The sequence below is a fragment of the Vulpes lagopus genome, chromosome 10 (genome assembly GCF_018345385.1).
Source record: "Vulpes lagopus strain Blue_001 chromosome 10, ASM1834538v1, whole genome shotgun sequence".
NCBI classification, from domain to species: domain Eukaryota; kingdom Metazoa; phylum Chordata; class Mammalia; order Carnivora; family Canidae; genus Vulpes; species Vulpes lagopus.
In genome coordinates this window covers 102,652,805-102,680,281 of record NC_054833.1, presented here as the reverse complement: position 1 = coordinate 102,680,281, position 27,477 = coordinate 102,652,805, and the positions used below count along the sequence as shown (strand labels likewise).

Genomic DNA, 27,477 nt, shown 5'->3' with positions numbered 1-27,477 from the left:
GGCTTTTTGGAATTTATCACTGATTCCAAAAATAAAATTAAAAAAATATTTCAATTATCACAATTTTCACTAATATTATTTGTTGTTCACAATAAACCAAGATAATTGAAAAATTTTCCCCATTTAGCATCCATACAATGCTATACATTTTTATTAATTATTTTTGTTTTTATATTCAACATCTATCTACAACATGTATGATTCCTTCACAAACCTTTTTAATGTTAACTCCTATTATTTGAAGCATATGCCTCTATGGTTCAATCAAACCAACTGCATAACTCAGAAACATTTATAAGTCTCTTAGGGAGATCATTTTGATATACTTCAGACATTAGCAGATTGCAAAAAGTGTGAGCACAGCACTGATGACAGAAGCAGTTGTGTCCTCTGTTTGGGGACCAGTGGAGCCTGATTTCCAATGTGTCTGAATCAACCGCATCCTAGGATAAATGTAGGTGAATATCAACAAAAAGGAGGCTAGTTATACTCCCCGCCACCACGGCCTCTCTCTCAGCCAATACAGATGTGAATTCCAAAAAAAGTAAAGTAGCTAAGTCAGTCATTCACCCCTTAATGGCTGGTCTGGTCAACAGATGTAATTTTCTATTCTATGCCATTAAATACCCACAAAATTCTTTCACAACCTACCTCTGATATGGTAGATTTGCAAACCTCTCTGGCCACAGATTCAAACTTGGGGTCCGTCGTTAGATTCAGCTTGTAATTCCACAACAACTAGGTACAAGAGAAAAAAAAAACCAAAAACTTCAGTTAAATAGAACGGAATTTTTCATTGATGGTTATTTTAAGTGATAAAAGTCCATTATATAAAAGTCAGATAAAGCATATTCAGTTAATAAAAAGTGAGATAAAAATGTCATTGTGTTTACAGATAAAAGGGGAAAATGTTCAGAGCAAAATAAAACACTATCATTCAGGCATACTTTCTTCTTTTTTCATTTAAGGACAATTTTTTTTTTCCTTAAACCCATGAAAAAAAATTACCATTAAAGTCCCTGGTAAGGTTTTCAGAGAAAACATTCATAAGGTTGTACAAGCTAAATTCTATTAAATCAGAAAGTCTAACCCGCAAGCTCAGATTTAGTGGGGTTAGTTGAAGATTTCACAGTCCACAGTGCTTTCATAGATCAGTTTTATGAAGGAGAGATGCCCAGAGTCTAGTTTCCAGGCATATCTATCTTCATTCCTTTAAAACCCTCCTTTGGGGCAGCCTGGGTGGCTCAGCAGTTTAGCGCTGCCTTCAGCCCAGGGCATGATTCTGGAGACCGGGGATAGAGTCCCACGTTGGGCTTCCTGCCTGGAGCCTGCTTCTCCCTCTACCTGTGTCTCTGCCTCTCTCTCTCTCTCCGTTTCTCTCATGAATAAATAAAATCTTTAAAACAAAACAAAACAAAACCTCCTTTGTCTTGACACATACACCATAAGGTCTACTTTACATAAATGTTTTTAACATGTTTTAAACCCCAAACTATCTTAAGCCATTACTATCCACAGGAGAGTGCTGAATATTAGCTTTTGTAGCTTTACTTAAAAATTTTTAATGTATGATTCAATTTCTGAAAAGTAGCAGAAATGAGGGGGATGCCTGGGTGGCTCAGCGGTTTGGCACCTGCCTTCAGGCCAGGGCGTGATCCTGGAGTCCTGGGATTGAGTCCTGCATCGGGCTCCCTGCATGGAGCTTGCTTCTCCCTCTGCCTGTGTCTCTGCCTCTCTCTCTCTCTCTCTCTCTCTCTCTCTCTGCCTCTCATGAATAAATAAATAAAATATTTTTTTTAAAAAAGTAGCACAAATGAGCCCCTATACTTGGCTCAGATGGAGAGACAGAGCAGGGACTTTGTAGATGCTAAACATGAAGAGATTGGGGGAGGGAGACGCAGTTCACAAGTCTTTCTCTCTGCTGTACTCCAAGACTAAACAATACAATCACTCCTGGTTCGCTGAAATATCCGCTTGGCACTTATGATATACCACACACAGTCTCAACTCAAGTCTACATAGGCTAGTAGAGAAAATAGAAAAAAATGTTGAGTATGTACTGTACTAGGAACTGAGGGATAAAACAAAAGGAGAAAGACAAAGACTATACTATCCAGTGGTGGCTCTAGTGAATGGGAAGTAGTGTATTTGGTTAAATGGCAATACATGGTATCACAATCACAGCAGTACAGGGGAGGAGTACCCCAGACTGCGCTAGGGGGTTTGGTCAAGTGAAGTATACCAGAGAAAGTGCTATCTTAGATGAGACCTGAATGATTAGCAGCTAGCCACAGTAAAGGAGTAGGGAGAGGACCATTTTGGGTAAATGAAACAGCATGTATGGAAGCTCACAGCATGTATGGAAAGAGAAACAGGACATGTTACAGGAATTCAAAGTCCAACAGAAGACTGACTCTGAAAGCCCTTGTAAGTCATGCCTGAACTTCAACCTGAAAGTAATGGAAGGGAAAGTAAGGGAGTGACATGACCAGATCCGCTTTTTAGAGGTAGAATAGAGGCTTATATAACCTGTGTTAGGAACAACACAAAAATAGGCACTTAATTCTGTATAGTACTGAGGAAAACTTTGTGAATAAACAGAATGTGAAGGAAGAGTAGGATTTCTTCTCCCCTTCCCCCAAAAGTCAGCCTAAAGCTCTAAGCCCTCAACTATCCTCAATAAGTGAATTTTTAGGAAGGAGTAGAATCTGGCCACCATCTGTAACAAAAGCTCTAAGAGGATGGACTTCTGCCTTGTTCAGCCCAGTGCCTAGAAGAGTGAGTGATAGAATACACAGGCATCAACAAATATGTTAAACAGATGAATAAAAGAACAAACTTATACCATGATGAGTCACAAGTTCAACCCATAGGACATGAGAAGTCAAACTGAGAATGGATATAGGAAAAGCTAAAGGAATCTCGGGTCTCCATGCTCCTCACAAGCAAAGATGAATCCAGTGATTCAAAGACAAGGTTAGAATTTGAACAAACAGATTTTATAATTATCTACGAATTAAGTCGGTACTACCTGATGATTAAATTTTATATTATATATTTTTAAAAGGTTTTCTATATTTACTTGAGAGAGAGAGAGAGAGAGAGAGAAAACACGAGCAAGGGAGCAGCAGGCAGAAGGAGAGGGAGAAGCAGACTCCCTGCTGAGCAGAAAGCCCCATGTGTGGCTCAATCTCAGGGTCCTGGGATCATGACCTGAGCCACCCAGGCACCCTTGAATTTTGTATTTTAAAATTAAAGCAACATTCTTCTTTTAAAATTAAGAACATTCTAATTCTGTGTATACATTAAACCGAAGACAGATTAAAATATTTCCTCCTTGAAGGACAAACATTATATGGTCTCATTCATTTGGGGAATATAAAAAATAGTGAAAGGGAATAAAGGGGAAAGGAGAAAAAAAATGAGTGGGAAATATCAGAAAGGGAGACAGAACATGAGAGACTCCTAACTCTGGGAAAAGAACAAGGGGTGGTGGAAAGGGAGGTGGGCGGGAGGTGGGGGTGACTGGGTGACGGGCACTGAGGTGGGCACTTGACGGGATGAGCCCTGGGTGTTATGCTATATGTTGGCAAATTGAACTCTAATAAAAAATAAAATAAAATATTTCCTCCTTATTATGTGATGTGTAGCTGACTCAGTGACATTTCTTTCATAAAAAGGAAGGAAGGAAAGAAGGAAGGAAGGAAGGAAGGAAGGAAGGAAGGAAGGAAGGAAGGAAGGAAGGAAGGAAGGAGAGAGAGAGAGAGAAAGGAAAGGAAAGGAAAGGAAAGGAAAGGAAAGGAAAGGAAAGGAAAGGAAAGGAAAGGAAAGGAAAGGAAAGGAAAGGAAAAGAAAAGAAAAGAAAGGAAGAAAAAAGAGAAGCTCTCTGACAGCTCAAGGATTTAGAGTAAACAGCAACAAATGACAGAAAAATATAAAATACAAATCACAGAGTGCTTCCTCACTGTAACGCAAACTCAGACATCCTATGATGGACTAGAAATTTATTTTCTGTCAAAGTCATTTAGGTAATCACTTAGAGCTTCTGAAATGCCTTTAATTTTTAATTTGAACACCTCATTTTTACTTTTCACTTTTTTTGAGATATAATTCATATACTATAAAAGTCACCATTTTAAGTTTACAATTCGGTGGTTTTTAGTATATTCACAAGGTTGTGCAACCATTACCACTGTCTAATTGAGGACATGCTCAATCACCCCAGACAGAAACCCCATAGCTGTTGTGTCACTTCTTAAAATTCCTCCACCCGTCCTTGGGCAACCATTAATCTACTTCCTGGTCTTTTATTTTTAATATGACCCAGTAATGTATTATTATTCTTTCAGGAATAGAAGTAAAAAGGGAATTCAATATGTGTTGCCACCAGTACCTTTTCCTCTAGAAAACATAAACACACATTACACCTGATTTTTGAGAGTTGGTTACTTATACCATATTTGATACTTGTCCCCTCCTGAGTGGTTATAATTGACTAAGAAAAATAATTGCAATTTGACAAAAAGTGCTATTGGTTAGCAAAAGTATTTCAACTTCAAGATGTTCATCTATGAATCCAACCACCTACCCATTTCCCCCTTCTAGACACATTTTGAGAAACTACTATACCCTGGAATCCTGCTAGTAACAAAATAAAGGGTGAAGAAAAAAAGCCACTGTTTGAGCATTCAAGGAGCTCAACCACAGAAGCCAAAAGACGAAAGAGTTGGACTGGGGAGCAAATAAGCAATAAAAATATTAAAATATAGTGTGATAAATGTGATATCAAATGCATGCAGAAGATGTTAAAGGAATACAAAAGAATGTGGAGGAGGGATAGGTGGAGGCAGTAGTGGTCAAATTATACTAGGCTCAATCCCCAGGAATAAAAAAGAATTTTGTCAGGTGAACTGAAGGAGGTTGAGGTTCTAGGAGCACAAAGCTAGAAAGGACAGAAAGAGTAATAATAATTTCTAGGGACATCCATAGCTCAGAATGGCTGCGTTGAGGTATGAAAGATAAGGCTCGGGGTTGCAGGCAGGGATCAGATCACACTGAGTATCAGAGCTCACATTAAAGAATGTGTAAATGTGTATTTTATCTTACAGGAAATAGGAAGCTAATGAATTTTACTGTGGCTTTATAGTAAATTTTGAAATCAGGAATTATGAATGCTCCAACTTTGTTCTTTTTATTAAGATCCTTTTGACTATTCTGGACCTTTGCATTTCCATATGAATTTTAGGATCAGCATGTCAATTTCTACAAAGTTGTCAGCAGAAATTTTGATAGGGATGGCACTGAATCTAGATCCACTTGGGGAGTATTATCATCTTAACAATATTTGTTTTCCAATCCATGAAACAGAATGTTTTAATTTCATTTTCAGATCACTCATTGCTGGTTAGTAGGAACACAAATGATTTTTTTTTTAACCTATTAATCTTATAATATTCTGTAGTCTTCAGTCTAATTACTGTTAGAAAATTTCCTATGATAGAAACTGTAAAAACTAGTTGAATTTAGACAACTGCTTTTTAATGTACTTACTGAGATGGCGACATAACTTTTTCTCCTTTATTAACTTTTTAAACGTGAAATTAACTTCACAATTCCACAATAAATCCAATGTAGTCTTGATGTATTTCCCTTCTTACATTTTAGTGGATAGTTTGCTACTAATTTGGTTAGCATTTTTTCATCTATGGTTCACAAGTGACCCTGGGCCAGTTAAGAAAAACCTGTTATATCCTTGTTAGGTGATAGTAAGGTCATGTTAGCCTCATAATGGACAGAAAAATATTTACACGTTTTTTAACTCTTTAAAAGACTGATGTTAGGGCATCTGGGTGGCTCAGTGGGTGGGCATCTGACTTTGGCTCAGGTCATGATTTCAGCGTTCTGGAATCAAGGCCGGCACTGGGCTCTCCACTGAGCACAGATTCTTCTTATCCCTCTCCCTCTACTCCCCACTGAGTGTGCTCTCTCTCTCTCAAATGAATAAATAAAATCTTAACAAAAATAAATAAGCAAATAAAAACTGTTGTTATTTTTCCCTTCCACCAATAAATCCATCTAGTTCTGGAGTTTTCTTTATGGTAAGATTTTTATTTATGGATTCATTTTTTTAAAGAAAATTTTAAAGTTTCATTTATTTAAGTAATCTCTACCGCCCACACAGGGCTTGAGCTTACAACACTGAGATCAAGAATGGCATACACCACCAATTGAGCCAACCAGTCAATAAAGATTTATATTTGCAGATTCATTTTTTAAAATAAATATAAGTTCCTCATATTTTCTACTTCTTGTGTTAGTTTTGATAAGTTTGTTTTTCTAAGAATTTGTCCATTGTGTAAACATTTTCAAATTTATTGGCCCAAAGACTGTTCATAAGTAATTTTATCTCTTGCTTAATAACACGAATTTATTCCAGAACTACTTACTAAGTGGAAAGCTGTTTAATATTTTAAATGTGTTCCATTATTTTTTGGAAAAGATTGTATTTATTTATTCATGAGAGACTCAGAAAGAGAGGCAGAGATTTAGGCAGGGGGGGATGCAGGCTTCCTGCAGGGAGCCTTTTGTGGGACTTGATCCCAGAGCTCTGAAATCACGCCCTGAGCTGAAAGCAGATGTTCAATCACTGAGCCACCCAGGCATCCCTTGTTCCATTAATTTTAATGGGAAAATATAATGCATCCTATTCCAACCCAAAAGTGTATTAGTTTGCTAGGGCTGCCATAACAAAATACCAAAGATTGGGTGTCTTAAACAACAAGAGATTTATTTTCTCACAATTCTGGAGTCTAGAAATCTGAGAGTAAGGGGTTGGCAATGATTTCTTCTGAGACTTCTCTCCTTGGCTTGTAAAGAGAGCCATCAGCTCCTTGTATCTTCACATGGTCTTCCCTCTGTGTCTTAATATTCTCTGTTTTAAGGACATCAATTCTCCTGTTTTCTGTCTACTATTGGTCCCCATCTTGAGCAGTGTCAAATCCTTCTTATTCTCCAGCCTTTTAGGAGTTCTAGGGCACAGATTATCTGCTTTCTGGGATTTCCCTAGACCAGAGTTACTCTACTGGTGGATTCTGAGGTTTTTTTCCCTCTAATTTTTTGCTTTATAATAACACCACATCAAGCTTTGCACAGTGGCAGTATTGTACCCAATGAGGTTTATCCAAGGCACGATTATTGCTAATAATGGCACAACAAATAACCTCTTGTAGACATATTTGAATCCATTCTTTTAGGTATAACTACACATAAATTCTTAAAAGTAAAAATGCTAGGCCAAAGTATGTAAACATTTTAAGTTGACTGCTTTACAAATAAGTTTTTCATACTTATATTCTTATTCGTAGGCTAGAACAGAATTTAGCAACTTTTTCTACAAAAGGCCAAAAAGCAAAATCTTTTATACTTCTAGGGATCTACAGTTTTGTTGAAACTATTCAACCCAGGCAGCCCTGGTGGCTCAGCGGTTTAGCGCCGCCTACAGCCCAGGGCCTGATCCTGGAGACCCGGGATTGAATCCCATGTCGGGCTCCCTGCATGGAGCCCCTTCTCCCTCTGCCTGTGTCTCTGCCTCTCTCTCTCTCTCCTCTCTGTGTATTCTCATGAATAAATAAAATATTAAAAAAAAAAGAAAGAAACCATCCAACCTTTCTGTTATAGTATGGAAAGCAACCAAAGACAGTATGTAACTGACTGGGGGTGTGGGTATGTTCCAATAAAACTTTATGCATAAAAACAGGCAGTGGTCTGGATTTGGCCAATGGGTAGCAGTTTGCTGATTAGTGGGCTAGAGAATGTGTAAATCCCCACATTCCCATCAATATTGTGTATTTTTTTAATATTGTGTATTTATCAAATTTTTTATGTTTGCTAATCAGATAGATGAAAACAGTGCACCTGTTTGTCTTTTAATTTTCACATTTTTAATTATTAGAGAGAATCAAATTTTCATTGATTATTGGACATCTTTATCTTTACCTGTGAATAGTCTATACCTGTTGTCTATGTTTACTAACAGCACTTTCTATTAAAGAATATAGTCCTTTGGGGGCACCTGGGTAGCTTAGTTGGTTAAGCATATGACTCTTAGTTTCAGTTTAGGTCATGATCTCAAGGTCATGACACTGATCACTGCCTTGAGCTCCACGCTGTGTGGGGAACCTACTTAAGATTTTCTCAGGGCGGGGGGTGGGAGGGGATTTTCTCTCTGGCAGTCCAGGTGGCTCAGTGTTTTTTTTTTTTTTTTTAAGTTTTATTTATTTATTCATGAGAGACACAGACTGAGAGAGAGGCAGAGACACAGGCAGAGGGAGAAGCAGGTTCCACACAGGGAGCCCGATGTGGGACTTGATCCTGGATCCTGGCCCGAGCCGAAGGCAGGCACCCAACCACTGAACTACCCAGGCATCCCGGCTCAGTGGTTTAGCGCTGCCTTCAGCCCAGGGCCTGATCCTGGAGACCCGGGATCAAGTCCCACATCAGGCTTCCTGCATGGAGCCTGTTTCTCCCTCTGCCTGTGTCTCTGCCTCTCTCTCTCTCTCTCTCTCTCTCTCTGTGTGTGTGTGTGTCTCTCGTGAATAAATAAATAAAATCTATAAAAAAAAAGATTTTCTCTCTCTGTCTTACTCAGCCCCTCCCCCTGCTCACTAAAGCTCTCTCTCTCAAAAAATAAAAACACATAGTCCTTTTTTTAAATCGGTGTTGCAAATACTTTTTCATAATTTACACAACTTTTTGAAGGAAAAATCTCAAGTCTTTTGAATTTGTTTAATGCAATCAAATTTTTAAATCTTTTTTAAAAAATATATTGAAAAAAATAAAAATAAAAAAAATATTTTTTTCTTTTAAAGATTTAAGGGATTTAAAGTTTTAAGGGATCCCTTAAAAAATATTTCTTAAAGTTGTATCATGTTTAGAAAAATCTCAAAAAAAAAAAAAAAAAAAAAAGAAAAATCTATGTTCGTGTTTTCTTCTAGTACTCTTGTGGTTTTAGTTTTACTTTAAGTCTCCAACCTAAGGATGCCTGGGTGGCTCAGCGGTTGAGCATCTGCCTTTGGCTCAGGTCGTGATCCTGTGGTCATGGAATCGAGTCCCACATCAGGTTCCCCACATGAAGCCTGCTTCTCCCTCTGCCTGTGTCTCTGCCTCTCTGTGTGTTTCTCTCATGAATAAATAAATAAAATCTTAAAAAAAAAAAAAAGTCTCTGACCTATCTATACCTTCATTAGAATAAGTAGTCAATCTACACAGTTAACCTTCTTCTCTGCTCTGGCAGTCTCCCCTTTAAACTACCTTCTAAATTGTTGATAGTGACCTCTTTCAGTATTGTCAGATACAACAATTCCTCTTTTAAAACCCACCTCAAGTACTATCTCCGCTATTAAATCTTGCCTGACATCAATCCCACCTTGGCAAAAATTAACTTTTGTGTCCCCTCTGTACTCTATATAGATTTCTACCAAAGCACCCAGTACTTTTTGCACAGATTTGATTTCACATCAGCTTTTTTTTTTTAATTAAAAAAAAATTTTTTTTAAATTTATTCATGAGAGAGAGAGAGACAGAGACACAGGCAGAGGGAGAAGCAGGCCCTGCAGGGAGCCAGACATGGGACTTGATCCCGGGATCACGCCCTGGGCCGAAGGCAGGCACTAAACTGCTGAGCCACCCAGGGATCCCCATCATCAGCTTCCTTTTAACATTATACTTTACAGAATACAGATAAATATATATGATCTTTTAAAGGTTTTATTTATTTATTTGAGAGAGAAAGAGTGCCTCCAAGTGCACAAGCAGAGGAAGCTACAGAGAGAGAGGGAGAAGCAGACTCCCACTGAACAGGGAGCCAGACTCGGGGCTTGATCCCAGGACCTCAGGATCATAACCTGAGCTGAAAGCAAATGCTTAACCAACTGAGCCATCTAGGCCCCCTGATATTTATGATTTTTAATGAATTAATTCTAGTTATCTCTAGAGTATATGCGTAAATAAAACTTTTAACATAAGGCGCCGGGGTGGCTCAGACAGTTAAGCGTCTGCCTTCTGCTTGGGTCATGATCCCAGGGTTCTGGGATTGAGGTCTAAGTTGGGTTCACTGTTCAGCGAAAGTCTACTTCGCCCTCTCCCTCTGCCCACTTACATGCTCTCTCTCACACCTGCTTTCTCTCTCTCAAATAAATAAAATCTTTTAAAAAATAAAAATAAATAAAGTTGTAAGCTTAATAAGCAGAGAAACAATTATTTTCATATGGTAACTGTAACTGAAGTAAAATTTAAGCTTAAGTACATAAATATTTGACAAAATCTGCTTGTTTCTAGAATGGAGGGGTATTTGCAGATTTACCATGGTCCTTAAATAAGGTTTATCATCCTTGTTAAGATTAAGAGAATCTAAGAAGACATAATGTTTCCCAAAACAACAGGAAAAACATCCTGAATCTGCCATATATATAAAGCACAGATGGTGAGTTATGGAAAATCCATACTTACATGATTGCAGTCTGAAGAAATCTCATTTTCAGGCTAAAAGGAAAAAAAAAAGAGATGATGTTAAAAAAAAAAAAAAACTCTCAAGTTTTCAAATACCACCAGAATAAACTCAAAATAAGAAATGTGAATATTTAACTGAACATGTTTAAGAAATAAAATGAAGCTTATGTATCTTTTAGATTTCCAGAGGAAAATATGCCAAAAAAGCAGATGAGACATACTCCCTTACCAATCAATCTGAAAATGGGGAAAATGGAAAAGAAAGTACTAAAGGAACAAAGCAATAGTGACATGAGGATCCTTATAAGACACTTGGTAATGCTGAAACCTAAAGAGGATCAAGCACAATACGGTGCCCTTTCTTTAAAGAAAGTGAGATATTTAGAAAAACAAACAAAACCCCAGGTTTATTCAAGAGGGGAAAAAAGGTCTGTTAATGATTTAAAGACTAATCTCTGTGCCTGGGTAGCACAGTTGGTTAAGCAACTAATCTCAGTGTTGAGACTGAGCCCCACACTGGGCTCCTCGAGCAGAGTCGCTTGAGGTTTTCCCTCCTTCTCCCTCTGCTCCTCCTGCTCATCATGCGCTCTCTCTCAAACACATACATACTAATCTGATGTCACCACTGCTAGGTGATGAGTACAGAGGAACTCAATGTAACTTATTAGGAGTCTACAGTCTTGCAAGTATGTAATTTAAAATAGGAAGTTCTTTCAAAACAGCAATTGAATATCTATATCTATCTATCTATCTATCTATCTATCTATCTATCTATCTATCTATCTATCTATCTATTCCCATGACTGCATGTACTCTGCAAAGTCAGGTACATGTACCAGAGATAAAATGAACTTTTTATTCCATAATTTAAAAAGTAGACTAGTTTGTGTTTAATATTACATAACTTTGCAATACACATGTCCTTTAGTTTCCTTGTTCATACTTTAAAAAGATACAGTTGTAAGAAAAAAAAGATACAGTTGTAAGAAGACACACATTTTCTTTGAGTTTCCATAACATTCCAAAGCAAGTGAATTTTGCATACCATCTATGAAATATTACCAATGCAGTTAATAAAAGGTGCCGTTTTCAAAATAAAAATGTCTCTATTCAAGGAGAAAGATGAGGCAATAAAGAAAACAGTAAATATTAACAAGTTAAGCAGCCATAACTATTAGCATCACTTCAGAAAGAAAAGGTTTTCTAGGGAACTATTAATTCCATAGCAGAATTTAGTGGGCATTGACACTAATATACAAACTCATTTTTGTACTTACTTATAAAATATTAAAACTGACTTTCACTAGGTTGTTGGGTAATCATGAGATTACAACACATCACCTGTGGACTGTCCCCCTACTTGTCTAAATAAAAACATATTTTAATGAGTTTCTGGGGAGGCTTTCTGAGTCTCAGAAATAAGCCTCCAGACTATGAGTTAAGTTGGCTTCACTCTGTTCCCTCCACTTCAACTCCAAGCACTTATCTTACATCTCTTACCAGTTTATTCATAAGAATGCTTTATTTTGGGATGCCTGGGTGGCTCAGTGGTTGAGCGTCTGCCTTTGGACTAGGGCATGATCCCAGAGTACCAGGATCGAGTCCCACATCAGGCTCCCTGCATGGATCCTGCTTCTCCTCCCTCTGCCTATGTCTCTGCCTCTCTCTGTATCTTGCGAATAAATAAATAAAATCTTAAAAAAAAAAAGAATGCTTTATTTTGTTTAGACAGTTTTCTACCTTATTCCATTTTTATCTATCTCTCAAATTTGTTCCAATCAATTAGCAATTCTTGTTCTTTCTCAAAGGAAGCAAAAAAGCCAATTAATATCACTATCATCTCTACCAGTATTCATTTCTACTAAATAATAACTTTGGATTAAAGGGGCATTCTTGAGGGTCACCTGGCTGGATCAGTTGGTAGAGCATGCAACTTTTGATCTCAGAGTCATAAGTTCAAGCCCCACTTTAGGTGTGGAGCCTACTTAAAAAAATAATTTTTTAAAAAGGAGCATTCTGTAAAGAAATTCAGAGCATTGGAGCATTTTCAAAATAAGGTATTTACATAATATGTAAGTTACTTATGGAAAACAGTGTTGTCATGTCTATGGTTCACAGGATCTACATTAGTAAATTAATGACTGTTTTAGTGGCCTGCTTCCCTACAGTGGTAGACTGGATTATTTCTCCCTATTTTTTACTTTTTTTTTTTTTAAGATTTTATTTATTTATTCATGAGAGGCACAGAGAGGGAGAGACATAGGCAGAGGGAGAAGCAGGTTCCATGTAGGGAGCCCGACATAGGACCTGATCCCAGATCTCCAGGATCACGCCCTGGGTCAAAGGCAGGCACTAAACCGCTAAGCCACCCAGGCTGCCCTTTACTTCTCTCTAATAGCATCTGATACCCACAACCTTTGCTCTGTAACTCTGCACTACCTCAAGCTGTGCAACAAGTATACACTCTGCTCCAATGATATGGGGCTAGATTTCTGACTTGCTTTGGCTAACGGGATTTTACATAGACATAAAAGAAGAGGTTTTAAATGTGCTTGGGCCCATTTAGCTTTTTACTCCCACGCTCCTGCCATTCCCCAAGAGAAGAACACATCCAGGTAGCTGCTAGTACAAGAAGGAGAGACATGTGGAGCAGACCTAAACCTAACCTGGAGCCCAGAGCAGAGCCATCCCAACTGCCCTGCAGAGCCATGGGTAAGAAAAGTAAATATATGTCATTATAAACACTTGAATTTTGAGGGAGTTTGTTATGAAGAAAAAAAAATGAGTAATATACCTATCAAGTAAATAAAGTAATAAAAATTCTAAAACCTTTAAACTGCAATTGATAACAGCTACAATCTAATTTAGTGGATTATGTTAGTAAGTAGAGTATTGCAGCCTTTTATGAAGGAATGATGTGAGGCATGGAGACACAAATGAACTGCATATTTAGAGACCAGTGTTTAGTTTTTGTCTCTTTTGTCAACCTAATTTGTAACTGACAAACTGGTCTTATTTTTTTTCTTTTTAATGTCTCTTTCCAGAAAGAGATGCCAACGTAGGAATGCCATAAGAACAAAGTATAATGTTAAGCCATTGAGTCTCATAGAACTGAACAGCTATGAAGAATTTCTACATGTAATTGCAAATAATTTCAGAAATATAAAAGGGTCTTTAGAATCAAAGGGCATAGTGACGTTCAGAGGAACTGAACAGAGACCTATCTGTAAAATATAAAATGTAGCATACCCAAACAGTAGGAACATGAATAATGCCAGCACAAAGTAACTCTAGAGAAGTATAAAGAGAAAACGCTATGGTTTAGCACTCAGCCATTTGATAAGACACTAAAAGACAAAAATCTCAAGAACCAAAAACAGATGTGGGTGCTGACAGAGGTTTGATTCTCATCACTGTGCCATTCCTGTAATGTCTCAATCAAATCACTTCATCAGACATAGTATATATCTATTTCTGCAAAACTATAAACGCAGATAGGCTTGATTATCTTTAATCTTAGAAGATGAATAGTATGGGAAATAAAACCCAAAATTACTAAGATAGAATAAGGCTGAATTTTTTTTTTGGCTTTTTTTTTTAAAGATTTTATTTATTTATTTATGAGAGAGAGAGAGAGAGAGAGACACACAGGAAGAGGGAGAAGCAGCCTCCATGCAGGGAGCCTAATGTGGGCCTCACTCCCAGGATCAGGCCCTGGGCTGAAGGCAGCGCTAAACCACTGAGCCCTTTTTTTGGCTTTTGTTAACAATCAATGAAAAATACTCTGAAATGATCCCAAGAGATGAATCAACATGTAAATACCGGATAATCATGATGTACCCAAAACTGTGCAAAGCATTGTTGTGGGATACAGTAGAAAGATAAGATACTGTCTCTAACTCAGGTAGTTTACAATCCAGTTGTAGAGATAAAATGATGAAGTCAAGAAATTAAGAATAGGGACTTGAGACAGGTCTGAAAGATTAGACAAAAGAATGATTTCCAAAGAAGATGCAGGTTAGATGATCCCTAGGGCTCAAGAAGAAAATAAAAGAATCTCTTTTTTAAAAAAGCTTTTTTAATTTATATTTTCATGTTTTTATAATATATAGAATATTTTATAAATAACTATAATACTAGGGGTATATATAGTAATTTTTCAATTGATAAAAAAGAACATGATCAAGACAGAGGATTAAGAGCTGAAACCTTCCTTGCAACCAATTTAGGAGACCTCTCCTCACTCTCATCCCTTCAAGTTAGAGACAAAGAGCTGGCTCCTCGACTGTGGAACCTCAAATTAGAAGTTGAGCTTTGCTATATTATTAGCCACTCTCCATCACTTTGGAGATAGAATTCTGAATTTCAAAAAGAAGGTTCTCTTACATCAAGTGTTTCCTCATGGAAATAAGTAATTGTGGGATCCCTGGGTGGCTCAGCGGTTTAGCGCCTGCCTTTGGCCCAGGGTGCAATCCTGGAGACCCGGGATCCAATCCCACGTCGGGCTCCTGGTGCATGGAGCCTGCTTCTCCCTCTGCCTACGTCTCTGCCTCTCTCTCTGTGTGTGTGACTATCATAAATAAATTTTTAAAAATTTTGAAAAAAAAAAAAGGAAATAAGTAATTGTCCTCTTGGCAATGGAACTGGGAGGAGAAAAATTTTTGAAAAGCCTCATAAATAGCTTTCTGTTAATTAATTTATTTTTTTTTAAGATTTTATTTATTCATGAGAGACAGAGAGAGAGAGAGAGAGAGAGAGAGAGAGAGGCAGAGACACAGGCAGAGGGAGAAGCAAGCTCCATGCAGGGAGCCCGACGTGGGACTCGATCCCGAGTCTCTAGGATCAGGCCCTGGGGTGAAGGTGGTGCTAAACCCCTGAGCCACCCAGGCTGCCCAGCTTTCTGTTAATTTATTATTATTATTTTATTTTAGGCTTTCTGTTAACTTAATGACCAAACTTTGTAGAAAAGATTGCTGAAGTTGCATATATTAGTATCAATAAAGAAACTATTATGAATAGAGGAAAGAGAAAAAAAAAAAAGAATGTGACACGACCCAACCCAACACAGCAAGGACTAAACTTGAGAAGGAGCTCGACAGTGCTGAACAAGCAATGTGGCAGTAACACCGTAAAGAAGATAAGCACTGTGCACTTGGACACATCTGCCTGGCAACTCCAAAAAGGAATGTCATGGGCAGCAGGAAAAGGGAAAAGGTGGCACTTAACTAAGCTAAGTGCTACCTTCATTTCTTACAGGACAGATTGCAAGATAAATGGTATTATGTCCAATTTTATAGATGAAGATATTGAAATACAGAGAAACTCAGTAATGTGATCAAAGCGTACTTGTAGAACACAACAAAACTGGAGTTTAAATAATGATAATGAATGGCAACTAATGTTCACTGTGATGATTTCAGCTTCATACCTCCCCAAAAAAGATTCCACAGGTCAGACTAAGCAAAAACGATAGCAGGGGGTGGGGAGTGGGAGGTGGGGGTGTGTCTTCAGGAAGTGCAAGAAAAGGAAAGACAGGATGAATAAACAGAACAGGTGCTCTAGAATGATCTGACAGCTACATGATACATTTAGATGCAGGCAGCCCTGCTAAGAAACTGCTGGAGTAATTAGATCAACTACAAAATCCACATCGGCCCTACAATAACCACAGGAAGTTATAACAAAAGTTAGCGTAGTTCACTTGGCCTTTTTGAATCAATGATTTAAATGTTTTGGGTATTACTGTACTTTAATCTCCTCGTGGGGTAAGCAAAAGACGAATAGTTGATTTCAAAGCTTAAAACCACAAGTCTTTCCTCTAAGCTCTGTAATTCAAAATGCTTTAAAAAAAAAAAAAGATTTTGAGAGAGAGAGTGACAGAGACAGAGATGGAGATGGTGACTGAGAGAGCACAAGTGGGAGGAGAGGGAGAAATAGGCTCCCCACTGAGCAGGATGTGGTGCTCAATCATGACCTGAACCGAAAGCAGACAGCAGATGCTTAACCCACTGAGCCATCTAGGCATCCCCAAAACGGGTTTTTAACTAAAGGGATACAATGGTAGAAAAAGGACAACAGACTCACAGAAATATTCAGCTACAAAAGCTGTATGACTTTGGATGTATCACTTAACTCCTCAAGACCCCTGAGGAGGACAGAAAAGGGATTTCTTCACCTGGGATCATGAACTGACTTTAAGAATGAAACTGTCTTGAAACTGAATACAAACTTTTGTGTATATTTTTCTGGGAATTCACAGCTGCTATCATGATCTCAGAAAGACCCATAGGACACCTAAAAATTAAGAAACAGTGGTCTATGGTTGAGATTCTCTGCAGCTTTAGGAGTCTATAAGATTTGAGATGTGGAATACAGAAGTAGAGGTATTTACTGATTTCCATGTCATTTAATGTAGGTAATTTGCATATTATGATTATGGGTTTCCTAGTGCTTTATCTTAATCATTCTCTCCTGGTCAAAGCACAGCAGACAGGTTTCAGAATAAACTACTGAAAAACTTGAGTCTCAAGGTTTTCAATTAAGTCAACTATCACATTCATTTAAGAGGATGGTTTTTACAGAAAGTACAAGTCTGAACTATGATTTTCTCAAGGTGAACAGGCTGAGTTAATGAGTCTGGCAGGAGAAATGAAAGGATTCACAAAACTAACTTGGAAGTTACCTCAGTTTCTGGAACAGAAATGCCTGGGAGATGGATTGTGTCTAAAATTTGGAACATTCTACAGTCAGATCGAACTACCCACAAGATCACACCTGGCACTAAATTAAACGACAACAGATTCTGTTTATTAATCATCTGGGAGAAAACAAACAAAAAATGTCAACAATACCAGTGTTTTTATGGCCTTGCAACAATCTGAAGGCTGGGCAACAAGAGAATGTCTGCCTGTAATTAGAAACACTCTCCTGCAGTAGTAGTAGTAGTAGTAGGAGATTCTTCTTCTGGGAGTTTACTCATTAAGAACCTAGTAAAGTGCCGATCATATGAGCAATTCATTTGTTCACGTGACTCCTGGTGAACCAAAAAAAGCAAATGGAACATAATATAGTTGGTAACAAACACAGTCAGTCTTTTAGTCTCGGCAAACTTTCCCCAAGTAAGTGCACCAAATCTTAACTCTCTGTCAGATTCGTAACCTGTTAGTGCATTATTCTGGCTCAGTAAGAATTAATTTTTCTCATTTGTATCCAGGGATTGCTACTAAGTACTGTTCATCCAAAAGGACAGTGACCAACACAGGCTTTGTGCCCTCCAACAATGCTCTGTCTGATTTACTAAAGAGTTGTGCTTTTGTAGGATTCTTTAACATTCAACCATCTTTTCAAAAAGGATTTACAATAAAGGTCTAGTGGGAGATTTTTTAAAAAGGGTATGAGACACAGATTATAGATGTTGGCTCCCAAGTAAATTAGTGTGGTAGGCAAAACATGAGTCTATATGTAACCACCACAAAAAGAGTGGCGTTTGGGGTGACGGGGAGGGCCTGATATTTTAAAGAATGAAAAAAGTCCCTTCCCACCGCCAGTGAGTAGGATGATAGAAAGGAAGTCAGAGGGGGGTCTAATGGAGGAGGGCACATTTGAGTTGAGCTTTAAAAGGAGATTGTGATCTGGTGATGTGATGCTGTGTGTATGCTGAGCCAAATGATATGGGACTGTGCAAGCCAGAACACTAGGGTGTGGGAGGAACTGGAAAAACACATTCTGTGCAGAGGGCAGAGACCTGAGTGAGAAGGTGAAGAACCCTATGGTGGCCATTCTCAGGCTTATATATTTAATGCCTTCTAATATATGGTGAGAAAAATACAAATTTTAATAAAATCTCAATGCTGATCCAATACTGGTTTCCCATAATCCAAATTAATATGTTATGCTAAACACAGTGCAGAGAGTAGTAATTTAGTTTACTGTTATTTACCTACGTGCTTCCCCAGGAGGTGGGTGGAGTAATAGCTGGTAAATACTGTATTGTCACCACTATTTTTTTTTTTTTTTCAAATCTTCAAACATTTTTGTTTTGAAGAAGGAATAAGAACAGCTACCTTAGAACTGGAGATACTCAGGCACTGATCTATTCATAGGGTTTCTACACAGCTGAAGAAGTTTACACCAAATAGACAAAAAATAGTACAGAAGATCCATATACAGAAAGATTTAGAAAAATCCATCCCTAGAAAGCAGATCATCTGGATGCAAAGATCCTGCTGAATACAGGAGAATCAATGGGAAGCAATGTGAAGTCTTCTGCTGAGCCAGATCCTGTAGTCCTGAAAAAGTTCTTTCTCCTCCTGATTCACTGTTTGCCTCCAGTATGGGTTCGAAGAAAGGTGCTGATCATTTGGTTGTCAAAGTTCCCTTGATTTTTTGCTTTCTTGGCTTCCAGTAGAGCCAGCTCTTGCAGCTGTCTTTTACTCAGGACTTTGTGCTCCAGTTGTTTTTCAGTCGTTTTAGCATTGTGTGCAGGAGTCAGCAACCTCCCTAGCCTCAATCTCCTCTTCCTCCATATCCACAGTTGACACAGTATCAGAGCTGAACTTGCCCATGTCTTTAGTCTATTTGGTCATTATCACTTCTTAGGAGACTCTTGTTTCTGAGCATAAATATCCGTTTTCTAAAAACCTCAAACTTGACTACTGCTCCATTCACAGTAAAAGTCACAGGAGCATGCTTCCTGGGACTGGCAGAAGAGTGGCAGTCCACACTTTGCATATTTCTTCCTGTATTTTTTATTGCTCAATACCTTCAGGGCCTCTGAAGATACAGTTTCCTCATCTTCCCTGTTACAAAATTTGTGGGCATGTTTGTCAGTATCAATCACACAGAATCAATCTCAGGGCCTCATGGACAATTTCTCTGACAGGCCAGCACCAGGATCACCTGGCTGCACAGCCAGTGGTAGACAGAAAAACTCCTTGCCATTATCCTGGTCCCAAGCATCTATGAAGACTACTCCCTGGGACACTTCTTTAGGCACAGAGGAGCAAGCCCAAATAAAGAATAATGTATACTAGTTTCTTTTTTAAGAACATTTTCAGTTTTAAAAGGGGTAAAAGAGAAGACCCCCACAGACAGGGGCACCTGAGTGGCTCAGTTGGTTAAGTGTCAGATTCTTGATGGCTCAGGTCATGATCTCACAATCATGAGATGAAACCACCCCTACCCCTTTGTCAGGATCCATACTTGGTGGGTAGTGTGTTTGAGATTCTATCCCTCCCTCTGTCCCTCCACCCCACTAACACTCTCTCTCTTAAAAAACAATAAAATCTTAAAAAAAAGACACACACACACACACCCCCCACACACACAGACAAATTAGAGCCCTGGTTCTTGGATAGTCTCACTTAAGTGCAGGGCAGTAAGGGGGCTATGTTGAGGTCAAGACTGATCTGTACCTTTAAAATGAAAAATACCTTCAATAACCCTTAGTTCTAATAAAGTTAAAGGACATAACACATACACACTATAGTGGGAATTAGCAAATAGTTCTGCTTTTGGTTCAGATAGCATACTTGACTCATACACATAAATATTGGCAAGACTTTCAGCTCTGTCAAGTATTAATTCATTCATTTTCAGTGAAGTTATACCCTGATCCTCAAAGTACGAAAACACATAGCAATCCGGCTAATAACTGAACTTAATGGCTGACAAAAAACAAACAACAACAAATTGAGCAACTCTTGACTCAATAACCGAATAATCCATATCCATGAAGATGGATGGAATCCATGCCCCAAAATTTACTCTGAGATGTCAAATTACATATATTTTTTAAAGAAAACTTTAGAACTAGTTAAACTGATTAAATGGAAACATATAAAATTAATATAATCTATCATCTTCTCTGCCCAGAACAGGAAATGGAAAATACCAAATAAGGATACAGTGATCTACTTATTGAACAAAAATTTCATAATCACATTATGGCAAAATGATACACATAGCATTATTGTTTTACAAATCTTAAAGTTTATTTTAAAAATGTAAATTACAAAAACATGTAATTTCTCTACCATAAGAAATAATGTGAACTCTTTCCCTATTTTCCCCTTATTTCACTATATGAATTAGAAATAGAGATACCTATAAACTATAGGAGATAGGCTATCCTCAAAGGAATGTTTGAAGTTTATTTCTTTTCAGATAAGAGCCCAACCTTTTCATCAACCTCCTACTGAGGACTGCCCAATATTCAAGAAATGAAGGGATTGTTTTATAATGACAAGCATTTTAAAATCCAATTACGGCCTTACAAAGATTCTGTCTCATTTCCCCATTGTGAATGAATGAGATTCTCTGGGACTAAGTCTTCTCTCTGAGAGCGTAGAATCATCAGGGAGGGAAAAGTTACTACCATCATTTTTTTCTCCCTAGGAGATGAGTTAGAAATCTAGAATGCAGTTTGGTGATGGTGGGAACAATTTTGACCTCACTGATGGGTGAAGGAAACAGTCAAGCATTCTACCAAATACTTGGCCAGATTCCCTTTTCGCCTCAAAGGAAAGAATGTTCAACAGGTCAGTCCATCAGCTTGGCTCCCACCCATGGCAGGCACACAGTTGTAAAGGGATAAAAGGCCTTATTTTTCACTGCCCAGTTGCCTGGATAAAGTCAGTTTGGAGCCTATGTTATCAGAGTGACACCTAGAGCATTATCATTCAGTCTAAAGTCTAGCTTGCATTAATAAACTATTTTGTAGAGAATTCATCACAAAGCCATACTTGCTCTGAACCATGAAGCTGTAAATACTACTACTATACTGCTACTACAAAAACATGGTATCAAAATTCTTCTAAAATAGCTACTCATAGTGTTTTTTATACCTCATAAAAGCAGACACAGTATAATAGATCTTCTTATATCATCATGTTTCAGAGGCAAGAACTCTGGACTAGGAGCCAAAAGACATGAGTTGTGATTCTACTTCCATTGCATATTCATTGTGTAACACCCTTGATCAAGTCACATTATTCTTTAGGCTTTAAATTTCATGTCTATAACAGAGATAAATCCTGCTTTACCTACCTCAAGGAGGTACTATAAGTAGATGAAGCCTTTGCAAATATGAGAGTACTAGCCTTTCATTCTCTGTAAATAATCCAATCATTTAAGCCTCAAAAGAAACATTATTGCTTTCTAGTAGGCCATAATTCATGCAAAGAATATGAACTCAAAAATACATGACACACGTATTTAACTGTATGTACATATTATCTCTGAAAGAATACATTAAAAATGTATTTTCACTATACTTTTTGAATTTTGTGCAAAATGGAAAAAAAATCAAAGATAATCCCAGCTTAAACTTAAAAAGCGACACTTTTGAAAATACTTGGAATACATCTTCATGATTGAGGCACTAAAGGCGTCTGACGATACAGTCTGTATTTCTCTATTTTCTTTCTCTTCTGCAGTCTATTTCAAAGGGACAGCGGGGACAGAGGAGGGAGGTATGAGAAATCTATACTCTCTGAGACATGGCAATTAGCAATCTGGCCCTCTTAAGAGCTCCAGAGTGGTAGTTCTATTCTAAGAAAAGCACATTAACCATTTTATGGTTTAGTTTTCCCCAAATGGTCAACTCTTTGGGAGTATTAGAGTGAGAGGTGAAATCAAAACTCTTCGAAAGACACGGTATGAGTAAGGAACAGAATATCAACTTTTATATGGCATCCTTTATATTCTTTATTTGTCATCTCAGTTGATTTGGAACAGCTAAATGCAGGTCCAAATTTGTCAAAGCAATAGCTACTACAGCCAAATGCAAAGTGGGAAATTAAAATAGAAAATTTACAGGCATTTGACTTAATACTATTAATGTTTATACCCAGTAAATCTGGAATGATTCTGTCAATGTAGCTCAGTACCTCTATTCTGACTTAAGTTACTTCTATACTTTTGAAAAGATAAAACAAAAAAAATGCATTTAATTACAAGATGCATAAAAGGGCCCCAAAATGAGATATAATTTCTTATGCACCATACCCAAATATCTAAAAATATCCCATTTCTTCCATACCAACCAGTGGCTAGTGCACTGATTACTTTAATTGGCCTAAAGAGAAGCAAATAGCGCTGAGCAGCCAGCATGCGCAGAACTGTATAACCCAATGCAAGTGACTAGTGCTTCTCAAGAGACGAGCTGTGATTCGGGGACTGGCCTTCCATCTGAGTAAGAGAATAACTGGGTAATTCTGAAGGATGTGTAAGTTCTGAAGCAGGAGCCAGTAGAAGGACAAACATGAAGTTAGATGAGAGAGATAAAGACCATATGAATATGGAAATGATAAGTTACAACAGAAGTACAACAGTACCTCATACCTCAGCATCAATGGACTTGAAAAGTGCCAGAGAAGCAGCAAATAGTTTTACACAAATAGTCTCTTCTTGAAAGAGAGTCCTGTCAAAAAACTGAATGGGCAAAAGTAATCCCTACTGAACAACAGCAGAAATGGAGAAAGGTAAACATAAAATAGCAGGCTACTATAAAAAGAAAATCTGAATACAGTTAAAGATAATGACAAATACAGCTATCAGAACCTATAGAAACTCCTGTACATAGTCCTGACCAAAAGCTTTAAAGGATATTATGTCCTAAAGCTCACAGAATCATCAGAAGGTCAAAGAATTAAAAGCATAATTTAGCAAAACATCCGAGAGATTTTCAAATTTGGGGAACTTCCTCCATACTCCTCACGACAGTCTGAGGCACTTCAGACTGAACACCACTGAGGTAGTCCAAAACTACTTCCCCAACTACCCCTGTACCATTTGCCACCCCCCCTCACTTAAGTCCAAAATGGGGAAGTCATCTGCTCAATGTCACCGAATCATCTGCTAGCTGAATGAAAATCTTAAGGCTCCATATAAATGCTATCAAGTCCAGGAAAAAATGAAATCTGTGTGAAAACTGAACTGGGAAAACCTAGCATACCTGAGCATTGTTTTGAGATTTGAAAACACAGCTGTAAAACAAATATAATCCTCAAATATCAAAAACAAAACCAGCACCCCAACACAAGAACCCAAACTCTTTTAGCCTCTTATAACTCCGTTCTAAACCCCAAATCTAAAATCTTCCGTCATGTCACATCTAGGAAAGGTTTCTGCCTCCAGTGAAACAATACTTAATGACCATTTTCAGGAGATAGTCTGTAGTCAAACTGTCACATAAAAAAGATGGTATGTATTTAATACCTGTCTCATGGTCACAGGCCTTTTACTTAATGTTAAGTAAATCTTCTGGTTCCCTATCAGCTCTAACCATTTATCTACTTGATAATTTCTCCACTTTATATTCTCCTACCTGGCATCTAACTTGTTTTGAATGACAACAAAACTATGTATTAAAAGTTAGCAAGCCTACAGGAATATCCTGGTTAACTGGCCATTGGACGGGATGCCCGAGTGGCTTAGCAGTTGAGTGTCTGCCTTTGGCTCAGGGCGTGATCCCAGGTCCTGGGATAGAGTCTCGCATCAGGCTCTCTGCAGGGAGCCTGCTTCTCCCTCTGCCTATGTCTCTGCCTCTCTCTCTGTGTCTCTCATGAATAAATAAATAAAATCTTTAAAATAAATAGATAGATAGTTCAATTACGTTAGAATAAAGTATAGTAAAGGCATAAATTAATTTAGGAAATTATGGTCGAAAAATCTTATCCCAATGGAAAGAACAGTTTTAAAGGACTTCATCAAGTTTGCTTATTAGCCCAAATAAGTGAAGAATTTCTGCCTGCCTCTTACCCTCATCTCTCCATCTAGTATCCATAAACAAATCCGGATGTGATACCTATTTTGAATTTCATTTAGGCTGTTTCCAAGTAAATATCAGAGGATTAAACAGTTTTGATTTTGTTCACTCAAGTTTTAAGGCTCTTAAGAGCCTTTATATTTAAATCCAACTGTTAAGATCCAGTTATCTTTGAATATGCAAATAGACCAAGGCTAATAGCCATCTAAAAATCATTTTTTTCAATCACTTGGGAAATGTTTCTAGCCCACCATTGGCAGTCAATGCACTTCTCGTATCACATCAAACTCAAGTTGATTCATTCTGTGAAAATAAATCTTACTTGTGGCCAACTGGTCAACTTTTAAATAAGCAAGATCAATGACTTTGACAATTCAATTTAAACGTATTGCATTCATCTGGGTTTATTATTTCAAATCACTTGACAGCCACCTGTAAACAGGTAGCATAAATCAGTGCAAAAGAGGTCCAGAGGTACACTACCATAATTCTTCCAAATACACTCTTACAACAGTATCTTTAAAATTTTGATGATCACAATTATTCTTCAGAGAATATTGGGAAATTTAACATCTAAAATCCAGGGCTTTGATTAAAGGTCTATGAATCATTAAATGGTCTACACCAGAAATAGAGCAGATAAAGATCCACGACTGGAGGAAATTTTCTGTTTCAAAGATATTATTTTAAATTCTAACATGTGATACAAATGAAATGCCTCATGGACTACAGAAAGAGGACAGACCGAATAACCTAAGTAAGCCACAAAAAACAGGCAAACATTTCCCAAGAGAAATCTTACAACATCACTTTTCCAAGAGAAATCTTACTTATATCATAGAACTTGACTGGGGAAAGGCTCTCTGTATTAGGTGAATATATTCAATTTATATACCTATTCAGAAGCAAGAGATGATAACTAATAACGGAAAACATATTTTTGTTTTAATTTTAAAAGGAAAAAAGAAGGGATCCCTGGGTGGCGCAGCAGTTTGGCGCCTGCCTTTGGCCCAGGGCGCGATCCTGGAGACCCGGAATCGAATTCCACGTCGGGCTCCCGGTGCATGGAGCCTGCTTCTCCCTCTGCCTGTGTCTCTGCCTCTCTCTCTATCTCTCTGTGACTATCATAAATAAATAAAAATTTAAAAAAAGGAAAAAAGAAGATGGAAATAGGATGGTTAGTAGAAAGTCAATTTTGGGTTGCTTTTTCTCTAAAAATCTTGCTTCTGGTGCCAAGTAATTTTTTTTTTAACCCATCTACCTGGATTTTCTATGTTCCTTATTTTTACCTCAGTATGCAAGAAAAAAGCTTCAAGTATTTATTTATTTATTTTTAAAGATTTATTTATTTATTTATGATAGACACAGAGAGAGAGGCAGAGACACAGGAGGAGGGAGAAGCAGGCTCCATGCCGAGAGCCCTACGTGGGACTCGATCCCCGGTCTCCAGGATCGCGTCCTGGGCCAAAGGCAGGCGCCAAACCGCGGCGCCACCCAGGGATCCCCAGCTTCAAGTATTTAAATGAGACCTACCCTTTCTATAATACATACTAAATAAAATCCACAAAATAAAACATTGTGAATTAAAATATACACATTTTAGTTGTGAACAGTACTGTACACTCTGTATATGTCTACTCTGCGTCATTTGTCTGATTAAGAATCTTATAACACAAAAAATAAAAATAATAAAAAAGAATCTTGTAACACCATAAATGTTGATAGATAATTATGCCATTAACATAAGGAATTCAAAAAAAAAAAAACATAAGGAATTCAGACCCATATACACAAACCAATTTATATAATCCATGATGGATTTTAGAATAAAAATAAAATAAAAACGTAGGACATACTAAGATACCTTAGAATATTTTATTTAATTAAGTAACTTACTAAAAACCTTTAGCTGTTACTTTAATGTTTAAACTTTATCTGAAAATTAGCAAATACACAGGGGCACACGGCTGGCTCAGCCAAAGAAGCGTGCGACTCTTGGTCTTGGGGTTCTGAGTTTGAGCCCCAAGTTGGATTTTGACATTGCTTAAAAATAAAATCTTTTTTAAAAATGAGCAAATACACATTTTAAAATATAAATATGGGATAATTTTGGCCTAAGAGCAAGTTAATGAAGTTTCAGAAGAGTATGCATTAATACCTCCTTTCTTTCCAAAAGGTCTTCCACTGAATAAATTATCTCATTATCCATGACTTATCAAAATAATTTATTCAACTGGTTACTAAAATTATCCCTGCTTTCCAGACAAAGAAACAGTGTATAAGAATGGGAAGCTGGCTTCTCTGGTTTAAATCAGTCTCTTGGGGCACCTGGGTGGCTTAGTCAGTTTAGTTTCCAACTCTTGATTTCACCTCAGGCCATGACCTCAGGGTCATGAGATCAGTCCTTGTTGGGCTCTGTGCTCAGTGTGGAGTCTGCTGAAGATTCTCTCTCCCTCCCCATCCTGGTTCTTACACTCTCAAAAGATAAGATAGAGTCTCTTACTGGTTCATTTTGGGGCCATTAAAAATTTCTAAGTTTTTCTGATTTTACTTTGTTCCCCTGCCCTCTTAGGGGTAGTGCCTCAATTAAAAATAAACACAAGAGGGGGATCCCTGGGTGGCGCAGCAGTTTAGTGCCTGCCTTTGGCCCAGGGCGCAATCCTGGAGACCCGGGATCGAATCCACATCAGGCTCCCAGTGCATGGAGCCTGCTTCTCCCTCTGCCTATGTTGTCTCTGCCTCTCTCTCTCTCTCTCTCTCTCTCTCTCTCTCTCTGTGTGTGTGTGTGTGACTATTATAAATAAATTTTTAAAAAATTAAAAAAAATAAATAAACACAAGAGGGATGCCTGGGTGACTCAGTGGTTGACCATCTGCCTTTGGCTCAGGTTGTGATCCCAGGATCCTGGGATCAAGTCCTCCATCAGGCTCCCTGTGAGGAGCCTGCTTCTCCCTCTGCCTGTGTCTCTTGCATCTCTCTGTGTCTCTCATGAATAAATAAATAAAATCTTTAAAAAATAAAAAACAAGAAAATTCCTATAAATGTAAGTTATCTTTTCAAGTTATCTTTTCCTTGTTTCACTAATACCTTAATAGAATTATACATAAGTCTCAGAAACACAAAAACAGAAAAGATAAGCAGCAGATTCTTTTTCCAGAGATGACTAATCATCCTTGCCTTAGAATTTAAGATTAAGTAGATCT

General features: G+C 37.7%; 1 protein-coding gene and 2 pseudogenes across 1 annotated transcript in view; 1 reads left to right on the top strand and 2 right to left on the bottom strand.

The window, feature by feature from the left end:
• GLG1 (golgi glycoprotein 1) overlaps nt 1-27,477 on the bottom strand; it is a 146,216-nt gene that overhangs the window by 47,942 nt on the left and 70,797 nt on the right. Inside the window, exons 2-3 of the mRNA XM_041772553.1 lie at nt 10,507-10,539; nt 652-738 (exon numbers count right to left, since the gene is read on the bottom strand). Coding sequence (XP_041628487.1) covers nt 652-738; nt 10,507-10,539 — 120 coding nt within the window. The remainder of the gene's footprint in view (nt 1-651; nt 739-10,506; nt 10,540-27,477) is intronic.
• On the top strand, nt 7,141-7,290 carry LOC121501114 (annotated as a pseudogene).
• LOC121500661 lies at nt 18,391-19,384 on the bottom strand (annotated as a pseudogene).